Here is a 23412-nt window from a genome sequence, read left to right as displayed (position 1 = left end):
CATTTGACTCATGGATATTCTGTTTGTTCTACATTTCTCTGCATTCCAATTCATTGCACATCTTTCAGTAAATTCCTTGCAAATCTTTGTGAGATCTTACTAGTCTAGTGAGCTAAGGTAACAAGTGTTTTCTCTTTGATGAACTCGGTTTCACTGATCAGTTATTTTCGGCCCAGCTGAATCCTTTCGGTACGACCGAAGCATACCACTCGGTGCCACCGATTTCACAACAGGAAAAACTATTTGCTACATATTCTATGTTTCTTCTGATCCAGCTCCACTCAATGAATCTTGTCCTCTACAAGCATCACTTTTTTATTATTGCTTTGTTCTGTGTCTCAAGGACCAAACCCATTCGACAGATTCCAGAAGACCCTTCTTGGAAATTGATGTCAAAGGGGGAGAGAGAGAACATCAAAGCTTATCATTTGAAGAGAGAGAGATCATCAAAGCTTATTACCTTCTTAAGGGGGAGAGAGACCCTCAAAGGGAAGAGAGAGATCTTCAGGGGGAGAGAATACTTAAGTAGAAAGTATTTCTCAAGGATCCCAGCCGCTTGGTGTTCAAGAGGAGAGCTGTCCACATGTCTTCTTGAGGGGAGAGACATGTTCATATGTTCTGTTGTGCTTATTTGCATTAGCATGCATCAGCTCTGATCATCATTCATGTCTTTCAGCTCTGATTTTCTGTTCCCTATCTTCTCCCAGTATCCCATGTTAGATTCAGGGGGAGCAAGACATCTAAGGGAAAGAAATCATTTAAATTCATTGCATATCTTTTACTCTTGGGGACATGTCTAATCCAATGTGGTACTTAGTACTCACTATCTACATGTCATCCCAGTCTTGGTATTTTTGTTGGTTCTTCTGTTTGCTCTGGCTAGTAGATGCATCTGTGTTATCTAACCTTGTTTACGCAGGTTCATTCCATCCTAAGCCAACTCAAGACCACAAGGTAAGTATATGCATCACAATCATGTGTATGAGGAATTCTTGCTGATGACATATTGTTTGCAAGAAGGACTCATGAGCATGAAGGTATTTTCTTCAACATTCTTTGCTCTGATGCATATGGCCAAGATACATGTAACACATTGCCTGCTCTACCATGTTTATGCTCTCACATGATTCTACAGTCCATATTCACATGATTTCATACATGTAGGGGGAGCCTATGATTATTACATGTCCTTCCAAAGCTTTTCTTGCTATTCTTTATATCTTTATCTAAAGCGTGGATGTATGTTGCCATCAATTACCAAAAAGGGGGAGATTTAAAGCACAAGTGCTCCCTAGGTGGTTTTGGTAATTAATGTCAACATATCTCTTGTTGGACTAACACTTTTATCTAGTATGTTTCAGATAAGTTCAGCAATGGAGTGGCATGGACTAAAGGATGTGGGAACTCCTTCAAGATGCTAAGGACAAAGGATTGGCTCAAGCTTCAAGATCAAGACTCTTCATTTTACATTTTAGTGGTCCAAGATCACATTGAGTCTATAGGAAAAGCCAATACTATCAAGGAGGGATGAGGTGTTGCTTAATGAGCCTCTTGCTTCATGTGCTTTGTGATATGCTCCAAAACCCTCAGCTACTTTCCCACTTCCACAAATGACCTAAACCCAAAGCCAAAATCGGTCACACCGATTCTTCCTATCCGGCGCCACCGATTTCAAAAGTCATAGCCACTGCCACAAACCCTAAGAAAATCGGTCTTACCGATAGGGTTCTCGGTCTCACCGAGATGGGATTGTAATCTCTTTGAGTATGTCCATTGTCAAAATCGGTCTCACCGAGTTTGAGCAATCGGTACTACCGAGATTACAATGCAAACTCTCTGGTTAACTTATTACCAAAATCGGTCCCACCGAGTTTGTGTAATCGGTCAAACCGAGTTTGCCTGACCAACTCTCTGGAAAGCTTATTACCAAAATCGGTCTCACCGATTTTGTGTAATCGGTCTTACCGAGATTACGTTATGCCCTAACCCTAACCGAATCGGTCTCACCGAGTTGCACTTCGGTGTCACCGAAAACCCTAACAGTCACATTATTTGCTAAATCGGTCTCAGTGAGTTTAAAGATTCGGTCCCACCGAGTTTGGTAGATTGTGTGTAAAGGTTAGATTTTGTGTGGAGGCTATATATACCCCTCCACCTCCTCTTCATTCGTGGAGAGAGCCATCAGAACGAACCTACACTTCCAACTTACCATTTCTAAGAGAGAACCACCTACTCATGTGTTGAGGCCAAGATATTCCATTCCTACCATATGAATCTTGATCTCTAGCCTTCCCCAAGTTGCTTTCCACTCAAATCTTTTCTCCACCAGATCCAAAACCTATGAGAGAGAGTTGAGTGTTGGGGAGACTATCATTTGAAGCACAAGAGCAAGGAGTTCATCATCAACGCACCATTTGTTACTTCTTGGAGAGTGGTGTCTCCTAGATTTGCTAGGTGTCACTTAGGAGCCTCCGACAAGATTGTGGAGTTGAACCAAGGAGTTTGTAAGGGCAAGGAGAACGCCTACTTCGTGAAGATCTACTGCTAGTGAGGCAAGTCCTTCGTGGGCGACGGCCATGGTGGGATAGACAAGGTTGCTTCTTTGTGGACCCTTCGTGGGTGGAGCCCTTCGTGGAGTCGCACAGTCGTTACCCTTCGTGGGTTGAAGTCTCCATCAACGTGGATGTACGATAGCACCACCTATCGGAACCACACCAAAAACATATGTGTCTCCAATTGCGTTTGAATCCTCCAAACCCTTCCCTTTACTTTATTGCAAATTGCATGCTTTACTTTCCGCTGCTCATATACTCTTTGGATGCTTGCTTGATATGTATTGTGAATGTTGAAATTGTGCCTAAACTCCACTTTAACTCAGAGGAACTCAAAAACTGCAACTTTGGTACTTAGTGTCTAATCACCCCCCCTCTAGACACCTCTTCTCAAGGTCCTACACCCATGAAGATGGCACACGCCCCCGGTGCTGCCCGCAACACGGAGCCCGTGATACGAAGAAGATGGTGCTATGCGATGACACGTCTTCAGCGACCCTTATCACGATCCTGCGATGTGTTTCCTTTGTCTTGGTGGACCACCGAATACGGCATCTAGCTGAGATGACGTGCACTCTTCATGGCATACATGTCTCATTTGTCGTACGGGTGGCGTGATCCTTGTCTTAGCAGACCGCCGAATACGGCGTCTAGCTAGGACAGGGCATCAACCATGCCCTTCCATGATGCCATCTTTCCTCACCACCACGACGCTTTGCCCTTGTCTTGGTAGACCACCGAATACGGCGTCCAGACAAGACGAGGTGCCCCCTTCATTGCACCAGGTCTCGTTTGTCGTACGGGTGGCATGATCCTTGTCTTAGCAGACAACCGAATACGGCGTCTAGCTAGGACAGGGCATCAACCACGCCCTTCCATGACGCCACCTTTCTTCAGTACCACGATGCTTTGCCCTTGTCTTGGTGGACCACCGAATATGGCGTCCAGACAAGACGAGGTGCACCCTTCAATGCACCAGGTCTCATTTGTCATACGGGTGGCGTGATCCTTGTCTTAGCAGACCATCAAATACGGCGTCTAGCTGAGACGGGGCATCAACCACGCCCCTCCATGATGTTACCTTTCTTCGGCCCCGCGGCGTGATCCTTGTTTTGGTAGACCACCGAATACGGCGTCTAGCCAAGACGAGGCATCAAGCATGGCCCTTTAGACCGCCACCTTTCTCCGGCCTCGTGAGGCGGAGTCTATGTCTTTGCAGACTACCGTAACCTCGGCGTCTAGTCGAGACGAGGCGCCAACCACACCGGCATTGCTGATATGAGCGAGTGTTGGTTTTACACCGACGCCGGTCTCCATAAGAATACTCCCGCGACGAGAACCCCTTGCATACCCCGACAAAACCGCTACATCGTCAGGAAGTCCGAGCAAAGCAGGACCCATGCAACTTCAACACCGACTACATCAACGCTGTCAAGACCGACGAGGCGCGACGGCGAGGGCGAACATGGCCAGCACAAAGCCATGTTTTGAGCGGCACATGTACCGACGAGGACACGGGCTTTGCCGCCGCCCACACCACACACACACCATCATCATCATGCATGGAGAATGCGAAGCGAAGACGACGAAGACGACCACATGGCTTAATCGGAGGTATGTCATGGAGCAACCCGCAGGAGTAATTAACCGGGAGCTTTTCAAGGCCCCGGGAACCAGGAGACCACACATCGCCATAGTCAGGCAGGCCACGCTAGTAGGCCACAGAGCGCAACCATTTTTATGGGATCTTGTAATTTTGTTCATCTAAAGAGATAAATGAAATACTTGTTTCCTGTATCACTTTTCTTTGTGTACTACGGTACACTGGCACGCCCGCATTTTTGTTTTTCCCCGTCTCATGAGAGAAATCCATACTCCTTCTCTTCCCTTCTTCTAGAGTGCTTATAAGATTTTTCTCGTGTCAAACAAGGACCTCACGCACAAACTCTGAATTCACACGGTCATAGGCTTTCTCAAAATCTAACTTGAGAAGCACGCCACGCGCTTTGGTGCGTTTCAGCTCATGCACAATTTCTAACAGCGCTAAGGGTGTAACACCCCGGATTCGATGCGCCAGGTGTCTGCCAGTTATTCGCCGTCATTGCCATGACATTTGCTTGCATGTTGCATTTTATCATGTCATCATGTGCATCTCATTTTGCATACGTGTTCGTCTCATGCATCCGAGCATTTTCCCCGTTGTCCGTTTTGCAATCCGGCACTCCTATGTCCTCCGGCGTCCCCCTTTTGTCTCTCGTTGTGAGCGGGTATTAAATGTACTCGAAATGGACTGAGTCTTGCCAAGTGGCCTTGGTACACCACAGGTAGACCGCCTGTCAAGTTTCGTGCCATTTGGAGTCCGTTTGATACTCCAACGGTTAACCGGGTAGCCGCAAAGGCCTTTTGAGTGTTGCAGCTCAACCCCCTCCAAAGTGGCCCAATAACCCATCCAAACCCCCTCCATGCTCTTGGTCGTTCGATCACGATCATGTGTGCGAAAACCGCTCCTCATTTGGACTCTCCTAACTCCCTCTACCTATATAAACATATCCTCCCCCGAAATTCGCGGATGAATTCCACCTAACCCTAGCCTCTTTCTCCTCCCGCTGCCGGACACGTCCACCCCCGCCGCCAGACATGTCCGCCATCGCCCTCAGCAAACCAGACGCCGACACCTGTCCGCCCGCGCCATCCCCGCGGCCGCGGCCCACCGAGCCCATCGCGGGCCCGCGCGAGCCCGACCGCGCCCGCCGCCGCGCCCCGCGAGCCCGAGCACTCCGCCGCCGCCGCTCGAGCTCCGCCGCCGACCTCGCCGCCCTAGCGTGCCTCCTCGCCGGACCCCACCGCCTCCTCGCCGGACCCCGCCGCCTCCGCCCGCGGGCGACCCCGCCGCCCCTCAGGCGCCGTCCGTCGCGCCGCCCCGCTCCAGCGGCGCCGCCGCCGCTCGCCTCGCCCCGGGCGCCGCCGCCGGTCGCCATGGGGAGGGTCGAGCTCCTCCAGCCGCTAGCCCTCCTCCTCGCGCCGTTATTCTCCAGGATCCGGACGGATCCGGTGCGATCCAGCCCGGATCCGCCTCGCGCGCCCGTCCCCGTCCCCTTCGCCGACCACTTCGCCGGAGGCCTCGCCGAAAGCCTCGCCGGAGTCTCCTCCACCCTCGCCGGAGTCGGGGTGGACCAGATCCACTAGGCCCGTGATCCAAACGCCCCGCCGTCCCGCTCCGCTCTGTCCCGGGATCTCCCCATCCAACTTCCGCGGAGGTGAAATTCCATTAAGTCCCCGGTTCTGCAACATTTTCATGCCCTGTTCATCGCGTCATAACTCCGTGCATACTGCTCCGTTTCGTGTGTGTAATATATCAAAATGTTCAATGTGAGATGCTCTTCATTTCGTTCCATTGTGTCATGCTTTTTTGAGTCCATGTTGATTCCCTAATCATCGTTGCAAGTGTTATATGATGTTGACTGCTGTCTGTTAGCAGAACTTGATGATTTGTATTTTTCGTTGCATTTTGTGTCTGCATCTTATGAGCATGAGCTCTACATGTGTTTTGAACTACATCATGCCATATTTACAGTGGTGCAATCCATGTATTTTTGTGAGTCTTGTAGTGAGTGAATCAAGATCATGAAATAGGGTACTTGTTGTTTCTGTTTTGCTAGTCTGAATCTGCTATATCATGATGCTATGTAAACCTGCTGCTAAAAGTCATTCTATGCATAATATGGAGATGTTCACTAAGGATGTTTTGTTATACATGCCATGCTCTATCCATACATGCCCCTGGTTGCATTTATAGACTGATGTAGCTTGTTGTAATCTTGCTCTCAAATTGCTAAATAATGTTGCTGTCAGCCTGTTAACATTAAGTTCAATTTTGCCATGAGCTTTGCTAGTGATCCATGCACCCTATGAACTTGATCTTGCCATTCTTAGCTTAACGAACATGTGTTCTTACTATTTGTAACCTTTTGATGCCATTTATTTCTCTGTGGTGAGTGGTACAAGCTCACCAACATGCCTACTTATTGTTGTTCCTGCCATGTCTAAATCTGTCATATCATTTGCCATATTTACATGGGTGCCATCATATTTTCTGTGCCCTTTTGGCTCATGGTCAGTAAGGGACTTTTGTTATATGCAATTATTATATTCATTCCATGACTTTGTTTGCCATGTTAAGTTTCTGTAACATGTTGTTTGATAGCTCTAAACATTGCAACCTGATGTTATTTCTGCTAAGTCTGAAACTGTTATTATTTGCAATCTTGCCATGTCCTTTTGAGCATGTTCTTGTGTTTTCTCGAGATAGCTTAGTGTTCATGTTTTGTCATGCCTTACTTGTACTTCATGCCCATGCCTTTTGTTTGCACGTTGAGATGCTGTAGCATATAATTTTGATGCTTGCTAGATGCCTAGTTGCTATTTTGGACAACTTGTCCTTTAAACTTGTAAAGAGTGTATGTGTTGAACCGTTGCTCCGTTTTGAGTGTGCTATATATGAAACTTGCTTGATTTTGCATGTAGTTTCATATTATCATGTTGCATATTTGTTTTGAGATGTTTTCTTGATGTTTGGATGCATTTAGCATCGATGCCATGTTTAACTTGTTTTGCTCATATCTTCTAGGCCGTAGCTCCGAATTAAATGAACTTTATATGTAACTTGAATAGAATCTCGTGTAGATCATCTTGGTGCATCTTAACTTGCTGTTCAACAACTTGAACATAAGGTTTATTCAGATCTGGACCAATTTCGGAAGTTGCATATGAGGACTTACCGGAATTGTTATATGTTGTTTCCGGCCTCATTTAAACTTGCTTTGACGTGTTGTTCTTGTATGCATCATCTCTTGCCATGAGTAGCTTCAATGAGTTTTGTTATGCATCATACTTGGTTGAGCATCATGCCTTGTTCTTGTGTGGTGTGTTTACCATGTTGTGTGCTTCTTCTCGATAGTTCCCGTTTCGTTGCGATCGTGAGGATTCGTTCGTCTGCGCTTGGTTCGGCTTCATCCGTTCATCTTCTTCAGGGACTCGTTCTTCTTCTTAGCGGGATTTCAGGCAAGATGACCGTCACCTTGGATCTCACTACTATCATTGCTATGCTAGTTGCTTCGTTCTATCGCTTTGCTGCGCTTCCTATCATTTGCTCTTCAAGCCTCCCAAATTGCCATGTCAGCCTCTAACCTTTTCATCCGTCCTAGCAAACCATTGCTTGGCTATTTACCGCTTTTGCTCAACCCCTCTTATAGCATTGTTAGTTGCAGGTGAAGTTGAAGATTGCCCCATGATGGACAGGGTTATGTTGGGATATCAGTATATCTCTTATATTATTAATGCATCTATATACTTGGTAAAGGGTGGAAGACTCGGCCTTATGCCTGGTGTTTTGTTCCACTCTTGCCACCCTAGTTTCCGTCATACCGGTGTTATGTTCCCGGGTTTTCCGTCCCTAACGCGGTTGGGTGATTTATGGGACCCCCTTGACAGTTCGCTTGGAATAAAACTCCTCCAGCAAGGCCCAACCTTGGTTTTACCATTTGCCTCACCTAGCCCTTTTTCCCTTGGGTTTCAGGAGCCCGAGGGTCATCTTTATTTACCTCCCCGGGCCAGTGCTCCTCCGAGTGTTGGTCCAACCTGAGCGATGTTCGGCGCCCCCTGGGCAACCAGGGTCTATGCCAACCCAACGTCTGGCTCATCCGGTGTGCCCTGAGAACGAGATATGTGCAGCTCCTATCGGGATTTGTCGGCACATCGGGCGGCTTTGATGGTCTTGTTTTACCATTGTCGAAATGTCTTGTAAACCGGGATTCCGAGACTGATCGGGTCTTCCTGGGAGAAGGTATATCCTTCGTTAATCGCGAGAGCTTATCATGGGCTAAGTTGGGACACCCCTGCAGGATATAAACTTTCGAGAGCCGTGCCCGCGGTTATGTGGCAGATGGGAATTTGTTAATGTCCGGTTGTAGATAACTTGACACTTGAATTAATTAAAACGCATCAACCGTGTGTGTGTAGTCGTGATGGTCTCTTTTCGGCGGAGTCCGGGAAGTGAACACGGTTTTGGGTTATGTTTGACGTAAGCAGGAGTTCAGGATCACTTCTTGATCATTGCTAGTTTCACGACCGTTCCGTTTGCTCTCTTCTCGCTCTTATTTGCGTATGTTAGCCACCATATATGCTTAGTCGCTGCTGCAACCTCACCACTTTACCCCTTCCTTACCCATTAAGCTTTTCTAGTCTTGATACCCATGGTAATGGGATCGCTGAGTCCTCGTGGCTCACAGATTACTACAACAACAGTTGCAGGTATAGGTTTTGCGATGATCATGACGTGAGAGCGATGTTTTCTTGTTTTGGAGTTCTTCTTCTACTTCTTCTTCGATCAAGGGATAGGTTTCAGGTCGGCAGCCTGGGCTAGCAGGGTGGATGTCATTTGAGTTTCTGTTTGTGTTTCATCCATAGTCGGATGGTGCTCTTATGTAAGATGATGTTGTATTCGTGTGGCAATGTATGCCTTTTGTATGTATCCCCATCTATTATGTAATGTTGATGTAATGATATCCACCTTGCAAAAGCGTCTTCAAGATGCGCTTATATCCTTGGTGGGACCTTCGAGTTCCTTTAGGATAGGGTCGCATCTTGGGCGTGATAAAGGGGCCTTCTAAAATGCTACGGTGTTTGAGGAAACTGTTTGGCTAGGGCTAATCACGCGTTGAGCCACCGGAGCCAATCAAGAGGCATAGGCTTTCACATATATCTTGAAAGGCACGTTGATCAGCGTGATTGGCCTAAAAAGTTTGATGTCATCGGCCCCTTTCACCTTAGGGATCAAGCTAATGGCCCCGTAGTTAAGGCGCGAAAGGTCTACCGTACCTAACGCAAACCCATTCACGATCTTGTAGAAAAGATGCTTGATTTGGGGCCAAAATTCCTTGAAAAATTCCACCGGCCATCCGTCCTGACACGGAGCTGTGTCGGTTTTCATGTCATGAAGAGCTTTTGTCGGTTTCTTCCGGAAGGAAGGAGAGAATGAGCCCTTCGTTCTCCTCCTGCGAAACCCGTTCCGTTGGGTCCCATAGGTCCTCACAGAGGCACAGAGCTTTTTCTTCGGCCGTCCCCAAAAGGCCTATGAAAAACTCATAAATGTGAGACACCATGAGATCATTGGTTAACAGGAGGCCGTTGTCAGATTGAAGCCGTAGGATAGTACTCGTGCATTTTCTACCGTTGGCAAAAGCATGGAAGTACCCCGTGTTAGCATCTCCTTTAGTAACCCACTTGATGTCGCCCCTACGACGCTAGTATTCCTCCTCCGCGCGCAGAATGGCCAGGACCTTGTTTTCTAAATCGTATCTATGGGCCCATTCGCCCTCCGAGAAAGTCCGGCGATCTACCTCCAAATCAAGCGCAGCGATTGCCTCTACAATCCTAGCCCGCTCCTTTTTGTTTTCACTGTCGTGGTTCGCACCCCACCTATGCAGGAAAGCCCAGAGCTTGCTAACTGCCGCGGTCCAACACTCTGCCGGTCCACGTTGTGGCCCGAGCTGAGTGCAGATCGTAGCCCAACGATCAGCGACCAACTGCGCAAACCCCTCAGATTCGAACCACGCCATTTCAAGGTAAAATCTAGAGCTACGACGAACGAAATCTTCCCTTGAGGAGAAGATCAACGGGACGTGATCGGATCCAATACGCGTTTCGGCTACAAGCATACACAGGGGAAAAATCACCTCCCACTCAGGAGTAAAGAAAACCCAATCTAGCATGCTCTGGACCGGATGTAATTGTTTGTTCGTCCAAGTGTATCTAGCCCCGGTCCTCGCAGACTCCCACAAAGCCGCCGACGCAATGGAGCTATTGAACATGGACACTCGAGTCCAGTCAATGTTGGCATTGTTCTTGTCCGCCCCCGAGCGGATAAGATTAAAATCTCCACCCACCAATAGCGGAAAGTTGCAAGCTCATTTGGCCCCGACCAAGTTGGTAAGCTCAAGCAAGAATTCCACTGATCGAGAGTGGTCCGCAGGTCCATACACGCAAACTACTACCCATGATAAACCAGAGGCACGATGTTTAATAGTAACCGCAAGCGAAAATACACCCATATCCCAATGCAATACATCACGATTACAACCCAAAAGAATGCCGCCCGAGTGGCCCCTCGAAGGCACCCAATTCCAGATGAAGCGTTGCAAGGGATCAAAAGCAAGTAGGTCGCGGTAAGAGAAATTGGTTTTAATCATTTCCTGGAGAGAAACCACATCGATCTGCTCCTTGGCCATATATTCCTTGAGTTGGGTTCGACGCCTTCCGTGGCCCCAACCACGGCTGTTCCAAAACATGTAACGCATCTAGATGATCCGATTACGCAGGCACACCCCCCTAGAGGTCACCGCCTTAGCCACACGCTTCCGTGCCGAAATCCGGCTGGAAGAAGGTAGATCAGAGGCCTCCCTATCCTCTGTCCCCTCAGCGGGTCCCGCCTCGTCCCCAGCCCGTACTGGTACGATGGCCAGTTGATTCGTAACAGCACCACGGGCAGCCGCATCCGCGAGCATGGCCTGCGCTTCTTCCCGTGCACGAACCAAAGAGATGATATCTCCATAAGGAGCACCAATCGCAACCCCGCTATCATCTAAGATGCTGGCAAGATGTTCATCCGAAAAAGCATTCAAAATACGATAGGAGGGTAAGGGATTACCTGACGATTCCAGAATCTTGTCCGCGAGCCGAAGCTTGGCGCTCTCCAGGGAGGACAGCTCACCCAGCTTAGCCTTGGCCCGAGCGCTGGGAGCCCGATGCACCACCGGAGTTGCCTTGGAGCGCCTGGCCTTGCTGCTCGCCTCGACCGGTCCCAACGCCGCCCCCAGTTCGCCCCCAAGAGTCTCCGCCACCGTTGCCTCAGATGAAACTTGCTTGCCGGTTGGCTTCCTGTCCGCCGTCTTCTTGGCCTGGCGGCCCGCGCTGTTGGAACCACGCTTGGTGGCTGGAGTCAAGTCGCAGTCAACCACACACCCTGTGTCTATCCCAGGCACCACCACCAAGGCAGACGACACGTTAGCAGCAGGAGTGGCCCCGACCAACTCGAGCGGCCCGGCTTTCACCATGAGCTGGGTCGGCAGATTAGATCCATACTCATCGAAAGACAGCGCGAGGGAGCGGGCCAACAGAGGAACACTCACTGCCGTGTCCTGGTTAGCCACCCCCATGGCCCCAGTGTCAGCCGAGATAGCACCCAGCTTATCCCAAGTCTCCGTGTCAATGAAAGTATCCAGCGGGCTGTCCTCGCAGTCCTCCGCAGCGTCCTGCATCTTGGTGTCACCTCCAGAAGCCGCCATGGTAGATCCACCCACGCCCTGATGCCCATTGCATGTGGCTGCACCGACTGGCCGCGAGCCGCCCGACGGTCGGCCACCCCCCGCGACATCAGGATCTTTGGGTGGGGGGTTGGAAGGGCCAGCGCCAGGCGCCACCCGCTTGCCACCGCGTTTGGGCAGCACCTCCCTTTCCACCTTGATTTGGTAGCCTTCATGATTAAACCAAACTTCCACAAACCCATTCAGTTTCTCCGGAGCTTTACACGCAATCTTCATCCTCACTGGCCCCATCCTGATGAGGGACAACTCATCCACCACAATGGGTCGACCAAGCATTCGGAACCCTTTCTTGATGCGGTCCTCACACATGTGTTTCTTAGGGATGCCCTGCAGCCGCACACTGGTTTCGGGCATGACCATCGGAGGCACCTCCTCGTGCAAGATATCACGCACAGTGGCAGTAGTGTCATTGATAAACAAGAAAAGTTTTCCACTCGACTTCGCCATGTGTTACAGATCCGCAGAAGGGAAGACCACCACGAAATCGTTGTCACCAACCTGAGTCACTTGCCAATCCCAGTCCCCGGTCACCATGTGTTGCAGCTCTTGCTTGAGGATGCGCAGATTGAGCCTCCCAGGCTCAGCGGCAAGAATGGCCGCGTTCTCGATCCGCACATCCACTGGCAGTTCGGCTTCGTCTTCGTCGTCAAACTCCAGACAAAAGAAACCCTCACCGGAGATCGCACTGCCCATAATTTGCAGCTGCAGCTGACGGCCGCACGTCGGACAGTGGGCAGAAGCGTGGCCCTCTTCTTTGCACAGCACGCAGAAGGGCTTAAACTTGCACTTGCACTTGGACTTGGACAGCACGCAGAGTTAGTGCTCTTAGCAAAGATTTGTCTCAAAAGGCGGTGGTTTTTTCTCATCTTAGGAAATTACAAAGCTAAATACACAAAACGAGATGCACTGTCAGTGTTACACGACTGACTGACGTATAGCCGGCAGGTCCGCTCTGAATCCATGGATTCATTCACAGCCAGCTATCCGGGAGTCCGATGTTCTGGAACCTAAAGGACGAGCCCTTGCCCCCCTTGCCGGCCGCGATCTCCGGCCCGTCGCCATCGATCTCCTCCTCGTCGCCTTCGGAGGACAGCATGAGCAGCGGCCCCCGCGCCGGCGCCGGTGGCGGGGGCAGGGCGAGGACGCCCTCATCCCACGTGAGGAAGTGCAGCGTGATGGGGCGGAGCGCGTGGCGGTGCAGCGAAAGCTTCTGGCTCAGCGACACGGTGTCGTAGCACCTGACGTCGCCGGCGGTGGAGACCATCCACGGCAGCACCTTCTCCCCTCCCACCCTCGACACCACCAGCAGCCTGCCCGCCCGCCTCGCCGCCCGGTGCAGCTCGAGCAGCCCGGACCGCGTGGACGCCACGCCGGGCGTGCTCTCGTCCGCCACCGACGACACGTAGATGAAGCCTTCCTCGGTCCGGCTGATGGCGAAACCGAGCCTGGTGTCCCCCTGCCGCAGCGCGATCTCCACCGCCATCTCGCCGCCGGGGCCCGACGGCGCGTACCATAGCCGCACCGCGCGCACCACGCCGATGTCCACGCCGTGGTAGTCCTCGAACCCGTACAGGCTGACGTTGGACATGTTGGCCAGGTCGGACAGGGAGCCCATGTTCACCGTGGACACCGCCGTCTCGCCGGAGATCTTGGTGAGCAGCGCCTCCGTCTGGACGCTGGCGAGCTCGACGGGGACGCCGGAGGCGCGGGACGAGGCGAGCCAGGCGTCGGCGCGGGCGAGGGTGTCGTCCAGCGTGTTGTAGCGGGTGTGGGTGCCGTCCGTGGCCTTGGGGAGCAGCAGCAGCGAGAGGAATCGGCTCGATTCCGGCACCGGCAGCAGCTCCTTCATCTTCTTCTCCCACGGGAACGTCTCGTACGCCGGCGCGATCTTCCAGTCCCGCAGCGCCGCCAGCATCTTGTCGTTCTTGGAACCTTCAGTTCACGTCATCAAATCTTTCCAAAGTTAATTTAAGTTGCACCGCAATTTACTTTCATCTCATGTGCGAATGTTTCACCAAAAGTTAATCCGATCCAAACGCTCAACTATTGAACAGCGTAAATGTGACAGAAGAATGTGAGGTGACAGATAAAACCAGCTGCCCAAATGGACCCAGATTTGAACAAGTATTGTGGTATTTATTTAACAAACAATCAGTAGTTTACTGGAGCAGATGCAATGTTGGTATTTGGTTCTCTGGCCTTCACAAGTGATCTGTCAAGCTGCCATATGCTTGCAAGTGGCATTTTAATTTGAATTCTGAGCTGCAAACGTTGCAGCAAGCATGGAAGATCGTGACGACGTGTTGGAGATCTGCGAGGATTCGTAAACAAAATCATGTTGACACAAATATAATTGTGTTGGGCTAGGGACCCTTTCGTCATGTCCCCCCGGCCTCACTGGCTTTGGAGGGGCAGCAAGAACTTGAGTGGTCTCTTAAGTTGCAACTTTTTGCGAGAGCTATACACAAGGAAGGAGTTTGGTTTCTGACAACGTCTTGTGATTGCCATGCCCATTTCTTGGCTCCTCGTTTGGAAGCGGAGAAGGAGCTGTTGCCTAATGTTCACTGGAAATTACTATGATAAAAATTCGTAGCCACGTTGGAAAGACGAAATTTCGTAATTTTTTTAAAAAAGAACTAGGCCAGTGAAACATACACAAAAATCAGGAGAGTCCTGAAATCAGCCTATACTTTCAGGTCAGGGCCAGGAAAAACCGTCGAAAATTTCAATGAGAACAAAATGGTTTTATGCATTTCCCCCGCAAAAAAAGAAAGAAAGTCGGTGCCTTCGGCTACGCCCCGCTTAAATTGGAGCAAACGTAAGTGATCTCACGAGCAATGCATACATTGGCACGTTCTGATGCAGAGGCCGGGAAGCTGTGCACATTTTTACCCGGATGCGCGCTGTGCAAAAAGCAGAGCAAAATGGACAATGGAAGGGAGACGGCTCGTTTCACCTTCAGCGTCGAGCTCGACGCTCTCGCGGCTGGACCGATCGCCGACGTCGTCGCCTCGGGTGACACGCCTCCCCGACGACGTCCGCCCGCTGCCCGAGCCAGACCCCCTGGACGCGGACGGGCTGAGCTCCGGCTCCTCCCCGGCCGCCTGGGCCGGGGAGTCGCCGCGCTTGAAGGCCGACTTGAGCAGCTTCTGCATCTTGCCGCCGTTGTTCCTGCCGGTCGGCGCCGGCGAGAGGGCGGCGTCGCTGGGCATGGCTCCTCCCGGCGGTGGCGCGCGATGGAAGATGGGGCAGCGCTACGTCTGGTACAGAGCTACCGGCGCGGTATGGGATCACGGGGTTGGTTCCATGCGCGCACGACTTAACATCCCTTCGTCGCGGTACCATTGGCCGCCGCAGCCAGCAACTGGCCATTTTTGTATGCTGGGAGGAGGAGCCTCCGTCGCAGAAACCGAAACCAGAGCCCCGGACATGCCAGGGGAAAATCCAAATGAATTCTCCGGCAAGGCGTCATTGGTTCACCAGGATTTTCTTATTTGATTTGTAGGGTTTGAGATCTGGTTATTTTTTCCCGTGGTCCGCTATGCACGCAGTTGATTGATTTTAAAAGGAAAAATGTTCGGTGAACCACTAACCTCTTCAGAAAAGTTCCTATGTCTCATTAGTTTTTCTGTTGTTATATATGTGGTGTATCAAACATACTGTCCTTTTGATTTCAAGTAGTTTTGAATCCACACAGATCAACAGAGCATACTGCTGCCATCCTGCATTTTCTGAATTCATGCGAATCAAAGAGGTTGTGACATGTGGCTTTGGAGCGTCGAATATTTTCAACCGGCAAATCATTCTCACCTCTCCGAAAACAGAGAAAATTTTGTTTGCGTTTTCAATTTTTTTATTTGATGCACTGTAAAATTATCGGCTCCTTTTTTTGTTGTCAGTGCTGACATTTTCTTACATTCGAATCTATAGGATTAACTAGATCCTTGTTTGATGCACTAATATAATTTGAAACTCCTCCTGTTGGGTCAAATGCTGACATATGTTCGAATCTAGGGGATTAAATACATCTTTGACATGATGCCCTTAACAAGGATTATTTTGTGTATTCCATCTAACTACTCTTGAAAGTCAAAAATCAGGAAGAAGAATAACACGTTGACCAGGAGGATGCAAGCTAAGCCATGGTGCAATGCATCTGGAAACTACAATAATTAAGATGATGCATATAACATAATTTATTTCTTTGTTGGCAGAAAATAATTCAGATGCTGCAGTAACCGGAAATATCGACAGGTAATTTGCTAAAAAATAGTCATATAAAATCTCAGACCCAAATGCAAGGGTGTAAAATCACTAAAATTCAAATGGAGTTAATACAATATAAACCAGATTTAAACAAATTTTAGAACCCACGCTCAATTCAAATCAAATTTCAATTTTGATTTATTTGCCTGGTTACAGGGGTTATTGGCTTATTGCCAGCGTGGAAAGCAGAACCGGTTACTCCCCAAATTTTCCTGCTGAATGTTTTCCTAGTAATCGTTTCTGTTTCTGTAAAAGGGCTATTTTCTCAATGCGTCAAGTGTTTTCCAAACGGTGGTAACCAGTAGTAATACTATCATATCGTGACTAATTATAAAGTACTTATTTCAAGAAAATAATACAGCGTCAGTAACGAGAAATCTCAGTTTCAGGAGGGACCAGCACAGCTAACATGTTTTTGTAATGCTGATATTAGAGAAACGATGAATTCTGGCGCCAGAATTCTGCACAGCTAAGCTACCTTGAGATCTCCAAACAAAGAACTTTGCTTTGGTATTCAAGGCCAAGAAAACTTTCTTTGACCTCCCTGATTGTGCCCAAAAACATTTCCTTGGTTTGCGTGTATCGCTTCGGTATCAAGTTTGCATTGCACAAAGAAAAGCAAAAAAATCCTCCGGCTATCTGGTTTGGCAAGCTGAATCATCTCTGATCTCAGTCATTTTGCACCACAGATGTTTCATTTGCATAGTGAAAACAAAGAGAGGAGAAACTAAAGCAAAGTAGAGGGAAGTGGACAACCAAATGAATTACCTTTAGTCGGACTCGTAGGCGATCCGTTCTTCAGCTTCGGCACGCTCTTCGATCGCTTCAGCTTCCAATCCATGCCGACGTGGATTCAACTTCTGGGAGAAGAATCTGAACTCAGGGCTCCTGTGTCCCCTCTTATGAGTGAGCAGCCATTTTTAGCTATGATCCTATAGATAATCACAAAAGGGTTTTGTAACAACAGACATGCCTTTTGGGTTGTAGAAGCCTCCCCTCAACTGATGAAATTGCTCTGGCAGTTCCTTAGTCTGTTGAAGTATTGGTGCATCTGATTTTACCAAGAATGAAAGGCGCCACAAAGTGCCAGTTTTTCTTGTTCGAGTGCTGATCTTATTCCTAGAAGCTGCCAAGAGCAAAGTGTCATTTCTTCCAATGCAATTGGCTTGTCTTTTCCTAAAGCTTGGAGCTTCTATGGTGTTCCATTTCCCGACATAATGTCGCTGTAAGATGGTGATTCAATAAAAATATGTTATGCAAAATTTGTTATTTCGCAATCATGCAAGAACAATGATGGAGACAGGATGGTGCACAAAACTGTTCCACACTATAGCAGGCCTAGATTTGAACTTCTCAAACTTCAAAAGCTGCAATGCAGACTATTGGTTAGGTCCATACTTCCATGATCTAATTGCTTTAGAGTTGTAGTTTACAGTCTGTTCCTCCAAACATGAAATTTACCAGGTAAGGCTATCTGATGTAGGAGTGTTCAACCGGCACAGAGAAATTTACATACTTAGCAAACAGAGATATAATTATTTCAAAAGGAGGTCTTCATTTCGCTTGTGTAAAAATTGGACGTCTAGTTTTGAAGCTTTTGAAACAACACAGCTGCAGTCACTGTGGATTTGGAACAGACAATCCACACCGTCCATGAATACAGCTAATTTCAAGTGTTGCTCCAACCAGTGATACGATACTGATAATACCAATATGTTACGAACAGTATCACCGGTATCTGCGTTTGATATTGGAAACGTATGGCAGATGGGAGTGAATATTGCAATGCTGTATCAAGCAGTCTCATTGGCCTTAGGGAATTGGAAGTGTTGAATTGTTCTGCACTCCTCAAGGAAACACACCTAAAAAAATGAGGAACCAGTGTCCGGTGCCGAGTGTAATACTATATTCGATTGTAAAGTGCAGCAGTAGTATGAATTATGAAGTTACCTAGGATTTTGCCTTGGAAGTGCAGACCGAGGCAAGATCCCTCATGGTACTGATGGAATCACTGAATATTCCTCTCTCCTTTTGTAAACTATAGCTAATTTAAATCATTCTTTAGTTTGGGGTCAGGAAAAGCTGGAAGTGAGCCATCAGCCCCCCGCTCCCCCGCTCCCCCGTTAGGGTTCCCCTCCCGCCGCCGCCGGCCCCCTCGCCTGCCTCCGCCGCCGTCGGCCGCCGGGCGAGCGCCTCCAGACTCGCCCCGCTGCCCCCCCTCCCCCTCCCCCCTCTCTCCCCCACCCCCCGCGGCGTGCCCGCGCGCGCCGGGGCGAACCGCTCCTGCTGCGCCTCGGTCACTCCTTCCTCCCCTTCCCCCCGCCGTCGCCAGTGAGCTCTGTCGGGCAAAGCCCGGTGGGCGCGGCGGCGGCGGGGCCCTTCTCCCCCCTGCTCGTGGGACGCCGGCGCGGGGCGGCCTCCTCGAGTTGCGATGCTGGACTTCGCGGGGTTCAGCAGCTCGGCGGCGGGCTCGTGGGGCAGCCGGCTGGTGGCGGCGCGCCGGTGCCCTGGATCTCGTGCGTGGCGGGGCGGCTGCGGCGCTCCCATCTCGGGAGGTGGCGCGCGGTCGGCCCCCTGCTGGATCCAGCCGGATCTGGTGGTGGGGGTCGGCCGGCGGCGCGTGGTGGCGGTGGTGCGTGCCCGGCGGCTCCGGCGCTATGAGCTCGCCGGGCGACGCGGGTAGGGCAGCGGCCGGGCGTGGCCATTGCTCCGGCCGTGGGCGGCGACCTGTGGAGGTCCGGCTGATGGACTCCCGGTGTCGTGGCGGTTCCATGGTGGCTTGGCGGATCTGCTTGCGGCGGCGGCTAGCTTCTCCGGCGTCGGTTTGTCTGCGATCGGACCGTTTCGGCCTTCACTCCATATCCCCGGCGCTCGGTCGCTACTCCCTTCAAAGGGCTGGCCCTTTCCCAGCTACGGTCCATCGCTCGTCTCGCGCCCGGTGCAGCAGCACCGAGCTCGTCTCGCGCATAGTGCCGCCGGACCGAGCTCGTCTCGCGCACGGTGCAGCAGGACTGACCTCGTCCCCGCCCCACGGTGCTGCAGGACCGATCTCGTCTCGCGCTCCAGGCTGCAGGATGGGTCGATGGATGCGAGTGTTGGCCGACCTATTGGGTCTCGATGCTGGGGGTGGGCCAGGGGTGCAAAGGCAGATTCTTTTTTTGCTCGTCTCTTTGGTTGGGGTAGCGGCGGGTCTCGGGTGCGGTGGTGTGAAGGTCTTGGATGCCTGGGCGGCGGCCCTGGTGGCGGTGCACGGTGCTCTTGGGCAAAGCCCGTGTCTTGGCGCTGCCCGGTGACCATGGCCGTGTGGGCGGCGTGGTTGTCGGGGTGTAGCGTTCGGCAGCGGTGAGTGTTGGTCGGGGTGAAAACCTGCTCTTTCTTCGGACGGACCGGCGACGGCGAAACTCGTTCCCTTCTTGAAGGCGTCGTCGCGGCTCTCACCGCCCGTCGTGCAGCTCCGGGGGAAACTCTGATCCTCGGATCGGGCGGTGGCGGCGCTCCGGTGTCGTATCCTTCCTGAAGGCACCGCCTTGGAGTCCACGGTTCGTTGTATGCGGCTTCATCTCTTCGTGGTAGTGTGCTAGGGGTGATGTTGCTGTGCTCAGCGCTTTTGTATCCTGCCTTGGTTGTGTGTGGTGTTGGTGTGCGTTTGTATCGGATGATGTGGATCTTTGCTTTATATATAAAGCGGGGCGAAAGCCTTTTTCGGCAAAAGCTGGAAGTAATTCTGGAATAAATATGGATGTTTTTTGGTTTTATTTTACTGCTTGCTGTATGATTTGGTTCAAACAATAATTTAGTTTAGGTGCATTTCGATCAAGAATTGTGCAAAACAGCATATCAAACACAAGAAATGAAGAAGAAAAATGAACGACTGAAAGAAAGGAGCTATGGATTGTCAGTCCTAGAAATTTTGGTAACTCAGACGTGACTTTTCGAAACATTTCAAGATAAAATAGAATATGTTAACTGAATAAAATATCTTTTTTTTTACTTTGATGTTAATAGATTTTTAATATGTTAGTACTTTCTAGTCTTCTTACATCAATTGCTCTTCTATTTAAGAGTGGTTTTATTTCAGAGATGCACTAAAAATTGCTGTAATTTACTGTATATAAAAGTAGCTATTTTGTTCTCATTCTTAAAGGAAGTCTCATGTTGTGGATCTGAAGTCAACGATGAATTCGGTGGGGGGCAAAAGGATATTCTTGCATCTATGAATGCCTTGATAGATCCACTTGTAACTTTGGAATGAACCCCACACTGGATTTTGCGGGTCTCGAAGATCAATCGGCAACTGGACAGAAACAAGGGGCTGTTCTTGGACAATCCCTCGGACCATGTTGGCACTAGATAAATAGAGGCTTCTCCTAATTTGCTTCCCGACATACGAGGAAGGCTCATCAGGTAAGACACGATGATGCTAAACCGGTATAGGAACATGACAGTTTCTGAATTCTGAAGAAATTTCACTTCAACCTGCATACGACGTGCAATGGATTTCACTTCAGGTTGAAGTGAAATTTTTGTAGGCCTTCTTCACCTTATGGTTTGTAAAAGAGAAAAATTCATCACCAAACTTGCAGTGGCGTTAGCTTTAGTCCCTATGGTTACAAATACCCGCAATACGGCCACCAAACTTATTCTAGGGGGCCATCTACGGTCCAAAATACGAATTTCTATACGTACGCGCTGAGCTGGCTCGAGTCAACGACTGCCAACGGTGCACTGACTGCCACATGCGCTTGCTCGCTCGAATACGCAGGCAATCAGGTTTTTTTTTGCAAAACTGGCAGAACAAAAGATCTCCTCCCCCCACCGGTCGGACACCTGGTCGGATCGAGCCACCTGCGCGGACCGAGCCCACCCGCTGCCCTCTCCCAACCCTAGCCCACCCGCCTCCCTCCGCCACCGCCCTCGCCGCCGCCGCCGCAACCATTGCCGCCGCTCTCTCTCCATCGCCGTAGACATTGCCGCTGCCCTCTCTCCTCATGTCTTCTTCGAGCTCTGTTCGAACTGGGCTACGTGGCCGCTCCGTTGTCCTTCCTTTGATCCCGTGCCCGGATTGTGGCGAGCAGGTGAAGTTCTACCGCTCTGGCACGGAACGAGCACGAGGGGTGGGTCTTCTACAGGTGCAGCAAACACCAGGTCAAGTTCCTCTACATGTGTGGTAGATCTTTTCTTCACTGTTTCTGCATCAGATTGATGTGTAAGACTGCATTAGGTTTTGTCGGATTGAACTTAGTTAACTGGCATTAGGTTTGTACTTGCAATTGGTTGGTGGTAGTTAACTGAAATTTATAGTTAACAGAACTTTTTCAGATAACTGAAAATGCTCTGTTTCTCTGTTTTTTAGGTCACCTGTGATTTCTGGCGTTGGGAGCTAGAATATGTGCAGCATCTTGTTGAACATAGGGTTCTTGTTGGTGATGCTGCTGTGGATGCAATAGGAGCAGCTGAGGATAAAAGGGAGGAGCTTGAGAGGAAGAGGACTGAAGCAATGAACACAAGAAGCATAGCTGGAAGAGGCATGGCTGGGAGAGGTGCTGGCAGAGTTGATTTTGGGTCATTTGGCACCCCTAGTGAGAAGAACTTTGCTACGAAGCAGCAAGTTGCTATGCTTCTTGGGTTAGGTAGAGAAATTCTACTGCTGCTGAAGCTGGTGATGGCTACTGTTATGTTGCTTTGTGTGTTGTGTTTCATAGTAGTCATGAAGAAGTGAGATGTACTAAAATCAGTGAGCACAACACACTAAGTAGATTAAGTACTTGTTTTGGGTTTGGATGCATGGTTTGATGGTTGTAATGGTTGCATGTTGTGATGGTTGTAATGGATAACTGATCAAATAATATGAAGACTGGTGTTATGTACCAATGTTGTTATGTTACTTCTTTATTTAGATAGCAACACAACATGTCTCAATTGAATTCTAATCATTTGACAACATATTACAGTTGAAAACCAAATCCATTGCACTTAAAATTCAGTTGACAGGCAAGATAAAATCAGTTGACAACCAAATCCATTTCACAACATAGTTGGTCAAATTAAGTTTACACAGGGACAAGAACAAGATAAGTTCAGTCAAAATCATTCAGCATCCCCTTAAGTTTCCTTATCTTCTCCTTGGTCTCCTCTTTGTGTTTGAATAAGTCACCTATCATGTACTCAAGCTTTCTCTTCTCTTGCTTCAATTGATCCCTCTCCTGCATGACTTGGTCCCTCTCTTTCTCTGCCTTAGCCCTGAATACCCGATGAATGTTTGTTACAGATTTGTCAGTGCTCTTCTTCTTCTCAAGCTCTTCCTTCAGATCAGACAAAGCAATTTGTGTGTTGCCTAATTAACTCATTGCCTGCTCCTTTTCAGCCACTATCTTGGCAAAATCAAGCTTGAAATGTCTCAGCTAATTCTCCATTTTCTCCATTTTGTCTTCTGTTCCAAGATCTTCAAGTTTTGTTCAGCACTCAACACATTTTCTTGTAGCCTTTGTTTTGTCTCCTCTTCATACATGCTCCATATGGTAGCTAGGCTCATCTTCAATGCTTCAGGCCACTCAGGGTCTATCCATTCCACATAGGTGCATTTAGGTACTTCCTATCATCCAAAGAAACATTCAGTTAAGTGACATTATCCAGTTATCTGCAAATCTTCAGATAAAAGCCACTGTCACTGTAAAATGATGATAAAATGGCATCATTATCTGGATTTGTACAAACCTTGTGTGCACAAGCCAGGAATCTTCTGCCACTGTCAACAGATTGAAAAGCCACATGCTTCTCACACAAAGATCCATGCTCACATGTAAAGCTAGGCAGATCTGTGGCCAGGCCAGTCCATTCTTTGCAGAAAATTGTTGCTGGAGGCTAAAAAAGGAAAAAATTGCATTTGTTAAGTATAACCCCTAGAACCTGTTTAACCCTAGCTGCATGGAGGAGAGGACATGACTAACCTTGCTGGTCACCGAGTCATCTTCGGAATAGGTTGGGAGATCATCCCAGGACACTGTGGTTGCTGCTGTAGACCAGGGGAGCAGGAGCAGAGGAGGAGTGGAGGAAGAAGAAGGGGACCTGGTGGTGGATCTGGTCGAAGAGGAGGAAGAAGAAGGGGACCTGGTGGTGGATCTGGTGGTGGTGGACCTGGTGGTGGGGGTGGATCTGTTGGTGGACCAAAGGTGCATGGATGATGCAAGTTACAGGGTGTGCAAGTGCAAATTCAA

General features: G+C 49.5%; 1 protein-coding gene across 1 annotated transcript; it reads right to left on the bottom strand.

Annotated features, from left to right (window-relative positions):
• Window positions 1-12789: 12789 nt before the first annotated feature.
• LOC123116047 (uncharacterized) lies at window positions 12790-15625 on the bottom strand. The gene is made up of 2 exons (XM_044537056.1): window positions 14889-15625; window positions 12790-13864 (listed from the first exon to the last, which is right to left on the bottom strand). The coding sequence occupies exons 1-2, from the start codon at window positions 15142-15144 to the stop codon at window positions 12903-12905; spliced, it is 1218 nt and encodes a 405-aa protein (XP_044392991.1). The 5' UTR covers window positions 15145-15625; the 3' UTR covers window positions 12790-12902.
• Between the last annotated feature and the right edge of the window lie 7787 nt (window positions 15626-23412).

This window comes from Triticum aestivum, chromosome 5B (genome assembly GCF_018294505.1).
Source record: "Triticum aestivum cultivar Chinese Spring chromosome 5B, IWGSC CS RefSeq v2.1, whole genome shotgun sequence".
In the NCBI taxonomy this organism is placed as follows: Eukaryota; Viridiplantae; Streptophyta; class Magnoliopsida; order Poales; family Poaceae; genus Triticum; species Triticum aestivum.
Note: the sequence above shows the minus strand (reverse complement) of the source record. Positions and strands in the feature narration are given on the sequence as shown.